This window comes from Centruroides sculpturatus, unplaced genomic scaffold (genome assembly GCF_000671375.1).
Source record: "Centruroides sculpturatus isolate CEXI.00-Female unplaced genomic scaffold, Cexi_2.0 scaffold1162, whole genome shotgun sequence".
Classification (NCBI taxonomy): Eukaryota; Metazoa; Arthropoda; class Arachnida; order Scorpiones; family Buthidae; genus Centruroides; species Centruroides sculpturatus.
The window spans coordinates 98,853-106,350 of record NW_019385457.1 but is presented as its reverse complement, the minus strand read 5'-3'; the positions used below and the strand labels follow the sequence as shown (position 1 = coordinate 106,350).

Below are 7,498 nucleotides of genomic sequence, written 5' to 3'. Positions count from 1 at the left end.
AGTCGTCTGGTGTTCTACTGTATATTTGGTGTTTGTATCGAATTGAGGTATGTTTCACAAAAAATTTTTTGTACGTTTTTTAGTTTTTTATTTGTGTTCGGTTGTATCCATATAATATTTTATATATATTTAGTTGGCTGAAGAGGGGCAAATGCCCGAAACGTAGATGTATAGCAAAACGTTCTAACTGAATAAAGATTGAAACTTGCCTAGTGTTGAAGAAAAGTCACTTCATTGTGCCAGTATACAATACAAAAGAAAAATTATATATTAAGTACAAAATCAACAAAAACATTTTATAATTTTATTCTAAATTTATTTCAAATAAAGCAGTTAATATATCAAAGGAATAAATACTAATTTTTTTCCCTTCAATTCCTTGTTCTTTCTATCTTTTAAAATAAAGGATGAAATCAAAGTAAATATCCAGGAATTTTTCATGTGTGTCCTGTATATGTTGGACCCCTGTCTCTCACCATGTGATTGTTCCCATTGTGGGCCTAACCCGTGATGGGTATAGAAATATAGGCCTTAGCACCCACAGGACAAAAAAAATAAAAATAAAAAAAAAGTGTTAAAGAAAACAAATAACTAATTTAGGCAATGCAATTATACATTAATGTAGACACATCCAAATTCTTTCATTTCAAACCATATTTGCAAGCACTTCTTTAAAAAAAATATAATGTTTGTGAAGTAAAATATATGCACATAAAATCAAATGGCAGAAACAAAAATACACCCCTAGTTCTGTTTATACTTTAGGCAAAAAGAATACATTGTAAAATATGTACACAGATATAAAAAGTCACACTTTAAAATATAGTAGTTATATATATATATATAAAAATGGATGTGTGTGTCCCTATATTTCACTTTTCAGCCAAAACTACACATCGCACATGAATGGTGATTGCGTCTTGATAGCTATAAGGGCACGGGAGATATGGGGTTGAAAGTGGAAGATTTTCTATTTAAATTTTTAAAATTTTCGAATTCGAATTTAAATTCAAATTGGTTCGATTACAGAACGATTGTAAACGTTCCAGAAAATTGATCAAATTGAAAATAGTTCGTTTGACTGGACGTAAAAATTCTCTAATTAGTCTGGAAACGGGGGACCTAATTCTTGCATTCTGTGAAAACGGGTAAGATTGGCTATAATGTAATTATCTTAATCTTCACTATCGTTACTTTTTGCCCACAAATAAAAACCGAGCAAAGCTGGTCCTTGCAGCTAGATTCTACATTACTTAGTTTTTTTTATATATAAAAGACTGTTTTTCTATGTTACATACAAATGTATGAACAAATAAAAACCCAGCAAAGCGGGTCCTTGCAGCTAGTGTAATATAAATGCATAAAATCAAACATTTGATAAATTCTTTTATTTTTGATAGTGTATGTAAGGAACATAAATCAAACTGCAGTACTTGGTGCCATTATTTAATTAAACAAAAATATCACAATTATATTGATATCATTGTAAAATAACACTTTTTATTGGCATAATATTGCCAGAGAAATTTTCAATGTGGATGATACTTAGATCAGTTGAAGAAATCAGTAGTTGATAAAATTTTCAAAAATTTATTAGAAAAATCACTTTTCTAAGTAAGAATGAGCCTGAAATGTATTCACACTTTGAATTCATTTCACTTTAAGGAAATAGTAACACAATAAACTCCACTTTGATAATTTAAACACTAATCTGTAATTACATTATGCTTTAGTAATTTAAAGTACACTTATAAAACTTAACTAAAATTACAATTACAATAAGTAATAATGACAACTATAATTCTTATTACTACTAATTCTAAGTCTTAATGTGGGCTAATAACATTTAACTGGTACTTTAAAAATTAATGATTATGAGTGATTTCCTGTTCTGGCTTCTTTTTGAATTTTTCATTGTTTTTGGTTTGACTATGTTTCTTTCCCTATTTGAATAATATTGTAATGCTGCTTTGGTATTCTTTCATCTTTCAATCTCTTAATAAAGTTTTATGAACTAACAATAACAGCAATTATAAAATTTTAATCTTCAAGTTATGTATATAATAAGACATGTTAAAATAATTAGCTAATATCAGAATCAAAAACTAAAATTTCTAATAATTGTAACAAGATCACTCAGAGGTGGATTCTTGCCCCTGAAATTTGCTTTTTTCTTTTTGTTTTTCTTTGCTGTTTTCAAATAATTTTTAAGCAATGGTATTTTTCTAAAAGTATAATTATTTTAATTGTAATTACACTCAAGTCTTCTCATGATGATAAGGCCCTTCTAGTTCTAAAACCATATGCAGAAATGATACTATTTGGAAAGCTCTGTTTTATATGATAATCATAGTTTCCTCTTCATATGTGTGTGTTTTATTCACTCTCGTGAAGAAAAATAAAGGGTAATGTAAGCAGAAATAAATGTAAGGATGATAATTTTAGCAAATTAAATGGTGATTAGTTGATCTAAATTATAAGTTCTGCTCCCTGAGAAAATTCCACAAGTACTCTTGAATTGTAGTTTTATTTACTTATCCTATTTAAAATTATCAGTGACAAAAAATAGTAGATTCTATTTCATATGTGTAATATCTTTCATATGTCTAATATCTCTCAATGATCAAAATGTCATTTATGTAATATTGTTATATTGTATGTTTAACAACTTGAACCAAAATGATGTAACACTATAATACATTTTATTTCAAAGCAGCTTATTCATTATATTTTTTTCAAACTATGCATGTAAATATGGTTTATAAAGAGCTTTACTTATTAACTTGTAACAGATGAGGTGAATTTTCATAATAAGTGAGGCTTTTTTTGTTTTTTTTTTTTAAACTCTGCTCTGTGGGCATTAAGAGGGCCCCTTTAAGCAAGCCCTTTATAGGTTTGGCCAGGTGGACCACCCCTCAAAAGTTTCTGGGGATTTTTTTGATCCGTCTGGATTCAATCCCGGGCCCACCCAGAGCAGTAGGCTGCCACCTTGACTGCTCGGTCATCTGGCTGTCAATGGAGCAAAGTTATAACAAATATACACAAAAATTAATCTGAATAGAGCTAAATTTTTTCTTGTAATATTAGAGACAGAGAGATTACTGTTTATTATATTTACTAAAAGACTTAAACTATATTACTTATATCATTAAATTCTCTTACCATCTGCCATCCATAAAAATGCATACTTGTTAACTTTCCATAATTTGGTTCTGCAATATGAATGTTTAAAGACTGACTTTGATCAATGAAAGCCCCCCTGTCTGCAGCCATCTTAATAATGGATTTTTGAGGTATTTCCCAAACAGTTCTATACAGTTTTTTTAATTCATCAGAAATACCATCTATTTTCTGAAAATATTAAATCATTAACAAAACAAATCAAAGACGACAAAATACAGTCAAACTCTGTTATAATTCACACAAATGTAACGAGTTTCCGGTTCTAACGAGCAAAATGCCACTTTAATTTACATGTGTTTCCGCACATTTTCTCAGTTATAATGAGCGTACTTCACAGATATACAGACCAAATTTTCAGTAGCTATGCAAATATGTGAACATTCTTAATTAAAATGCAATACCAAATTCTTGGATAATATATCAAAGGAATAAATACTAATTTTTTTCCCTTCAATTCCTTGTTCTTTCTATCTTTTAAAATAAAGGATGAAATCAAAGTAAATATCCAGGAATTTTTCATGTGTGTCCTGTATATGTTGGACCCCTGTCTCTCACCATGTGATTGTTCCCATTGTGGGCCTAACCCGTGATGGGTATAGAAATATAGGCCTTAGCACCCACAGGACAAAAAAAATAAAAATAAAAAAAAAGNTCTCAGTTATAATGAGCGTACTTCACAGATATACAGACCAAATTTTCAGTAGCTATGCAAATATGTGAACATTCTTAATTAAAATGCAATACCAAATTCTTGGAATAGATAAAATTGAAAGCATTACATAGTTTTATGATCATTGGATAATTTGTTTTACAACCTGCATCGTTGCAGGCCTATCTATCACTTAACTTTCTTTATGGAAACTGTCTGTTTGTTTCTTGACTAGCTTCCAGCCCTATTCTGCCAATCTACCTAATCATTACAATTGTAAAATTACCATATACTGTAGTTAGGTAAAAAGAAACAAACCCTTACTACTCTTAACAATATACTTGTAGAAATAAACCCTTACATGAGTCTATGAAGAAAAGTAAATGTCTCTTAATTTAAGAAAAAGTAGAAACTATTCATGAGTTAGAAAATTTTCCTTACTTATTTTTTTATGTCAATATTGTCAAAGATGACAATCATCAATCTTAAGATTTGCAGATAAAAAGACTAATTAATACTATGTCCAATTTTCAGTTAGTATTATCTTTAATTATGAGAAAATAAATCAATTATATTGTAGTTATATAACTATTAATAAAAATACAGTATAATGTAATTACATATTTTTTTTTTGAATGAATTTATTTACAATTAAAAATTAAAAAATAGATTTCACTAATTATCAGTAATTTAGCTGAATTTTGCTGCCCACAGGGCACCCTATGTGTCTGTGCCAAAGGTAGCAGTCTGTTCTCCCCTAGTTATGACACAGCTCTTCATGGATGTAACAAGTAACAGTTATAATGATGAAATCTTGTCGGTCCCCTAATGCTCGTTATAATTGAGTTTGACTGTATATAAATAATAAAATGTTATATATGCACATATAGAATTTGAAATAACAAAAATACCTGAATAGAACCATTACAAGCAATTATTTTATTCTTTAAATCTTCATTCCATATACCCAAATTAGTTAGATCATTCATTAAATGATGATTCACAACCTAAAATAAAAACTGAATATAAAACTTTTTACTTTCTTTAACAAAGGCCAATAAATCAAAATTTGTACCTGAAATTCCCCCGATAAAACTCTTCTTACATAAATATTACTTGTGTAAGGTTCTATCGATTCATTATTACCAAGAATTTGTGCAGTAGAAGCAGTGGGCATTGGTGAAACGAGCAAACTATTTCTTACACCATACCTGAAATATAAATTCATATAGTAACTTTTAATATATATAACATAGACAGCGAGACAAATGTGAATTCAATGTACTACAGTATTCAAAATAGTTCTAAGAAGCAGATAATGTTATTTTCCATTTGAAAATCATTCAATTGAGTGAAGTATTAAGTGAATGATGAAACTCAAATACAATAGCTAATATTTTGGTCATTAACAGGCAAAAATGGACATCAGTTAAAGCTGGTCAGCCTGTTATTTCAGCAAACTGTATGCATTACTAAACATATGACAACTGCCATTTTTAGCCATCAGACAGTCCATAGAATGTCTTTTGATTTGTAAAATTGGATTTTTTGTTTGTTATATTTTGGTGTTTTCTTAACTAAATTTTAAGATTTACACAAAAGTAAATATATATAAATGTAACTAATTTCAAATTAATTTTACAAGTATGTGAACTGTATAATTATAATGTATGGGAAAATGGAAATGAGAAAGTTCAGAATAATCACATTTTATCTCAAAATGAGTCAATTACATCAAGCAATACATTCCTAGGAGAAAATAATGAAGTGATGCATTTGCAGTACAATTTCATTGATACTTGCTGTAATTTTTCAAAGTTAGAAAATAAAATTTTGAAATTATCATTGCAAATTTTGTTTATACAGTAAATCTGATTTAGAACTATGAAGAAAGATTATTAGCTGCAACTTCTATTGGCCACCATTATTTTTTGAATACTGAACACGTGATGCCAATTGATAAAATCAAACTACTGGTTTGGCAACATTTAAAATTTTAGTGGTACTATCTGTTAAAAATATCATATTTTATTAACAAACTTTTTATAACTATTATAACTATATAAAATGGCAAAAAGCTTAATTTTGAGGGTAGGGATGGGTTTTATAAGAAACTGTAAATGCAAATAACAAGTAAAATTGTCCGACCCTACTGGAGATACACACGATCCCCATTATTTCCCCAGCCCCTTGATCTTAACCCACCAAAATTTAATAGCATCAATCCCTCTAATAAACAACCCTTCCTGCAAAATTTCAAAATTTTTGACAAAAAAGCACAAGAATTATTAAGCTTCAAATAAGATGAACAAAATCTTGCCCACACACATTAACATCCATACATACACAAATTAACACAAACTCCAAATTTTTTTTGCATTTCTTAACATTTCAAGGTGTCCTAAGTCCAAAAATCTAAAAACCTTGGGGAGTCTTTTTTTTTTTTTTTTGACCAATTGCCATACTTTCCCTCTTATGTAACAACCAGGAAAGTAAAAATGCTTGATTCTGGAAACCAAATTAAATTTTTATTCATTAAATATCATGAAATATAATTAATCATATTAACCACTCAGCAGTGAGTGATAAATATATTCGTCAAGGGCGATCGTGTGGCAGTGGTGAGGGAAAAATATNATGTGTTCCTAGAGAATAACAATTTATATTTCTTTTCTAAATTTTTTACAAAATGTATTTTTTATCTAGCCTTAAACTTCAACTTATTTTTAAAAAAATATTATTTGAATAGTTATCAAACTGGAAAAATTCTTTAAAAATATCAAATGATTGTCAAAATTTCTTCAGAGGCATATTTTATATTATAAATTTCTTTGAAATGATCAACATTTTGAATAAAATGTTTAAGCACTGCACATGAGACATTCTTCCTTGTTTTGAAGAGAGCATACCATTGCTTGTTTTTGTTTTTCTTGCTGAATTTCATTAGACGTTTCTGCTGTTTTTGTCAATGTTGTTTTATCTACGGTGAATTGAATGGCATTGGCTGCTGGCTTAGTTCTTAGATAATACATTCCTGTCTTTAATCCCTAGAATATGATTAATTAATGTAATTATAAAATACAAAAGGTATATCAAGTATTATTATAATTATAACTACAAATGCAAATATGTATTAATAGAGCTACAGCTTTTAGTATAAACAGAAAAATTATATTGTTGTTGTCGAAACCGTGTTGTATTTATGTATTGTATACTGGCACAATGAAGTGACTTTTCTTCAACACTAGGCAAGTTTCAATCTTTATTCAGTTAGAACGTTTTGCTATACATCTACGTTTCGGGCATTTGCCCCTCTTCAGCCAACTAAATATATATAAAATATTATATGGATACAACCGAACACAAATAAAAAACTAAAAAACGTACAAAAAATTTTTGGTGAAACATACCTCACTTCGATACAAACACCAAATATACAGTAGAACACCAGACGACTCATAGGTTTACATAACGTTTCCACCATAAATTCCGTTTTATTTTTACAATAACATAATTTGTTATCTTAATTATTACTACTTGGACAAAATAATTGATAAACTTCACATATTTAAAATCTAAAAATTACAAATTACTTAAAGTCGTACCATTCTTATCTGTTCTTACAAGCGTATCTCATAAGCCTTTTCTGTCACACTGTCAACTAGT

General features: G+C 28.7%; 2 protein-coding genes across 2 annotated transcripts in view; both read right to left on the bottom strand.

Moving 5' to 3' along the window:
• The window catches only part of LOC111639179 (ribonucleoside-diphosphate reductase large subunit-like), a 7,773-nt gene extending 2,683 nt beyond the window's left edge, over positions 1-5,090 (bottom strand). The window contains exons 1-3 of the mRNA XM_023384978.1: positions 4,908-5,090; positions 4,744-4,839; positions 3,163-3,351 (exon numbers count right to left, since the gene is read on the bottom strand). Coding sequence (XP_023240746.1) covers positions 3,163-3,351; positions 4,744-4,839; positions 4,908-5,060 — 438 coding nt within the window. The 5' untranslated portion in view covers positions 5,061-5,090. The remainder of the gene's footprint in view (positions 1-3,162; positions 3,352-4,743; positions 4,840-4,907) is intronic.
• A 1,494-nt stretch (positions 5,091-6,584) lies between these two features.
• Positions 6,585-7,498, bottom strand: part of LOC111639177 (ribonucleoside-diphosphate reductase large subunit-like) — a 35,460-nt gene continuing 34,546 nt past the window's right edge. The window contains 1 exon segment of the mRNA XM_023384976.1: positions 6,585-6,879. Coding sequence (XP_023240744.1) covers positions 6,694-6,879 — 186 coding nt within the window. The 3' untranslated portion in view covers positions 6,585-6,693.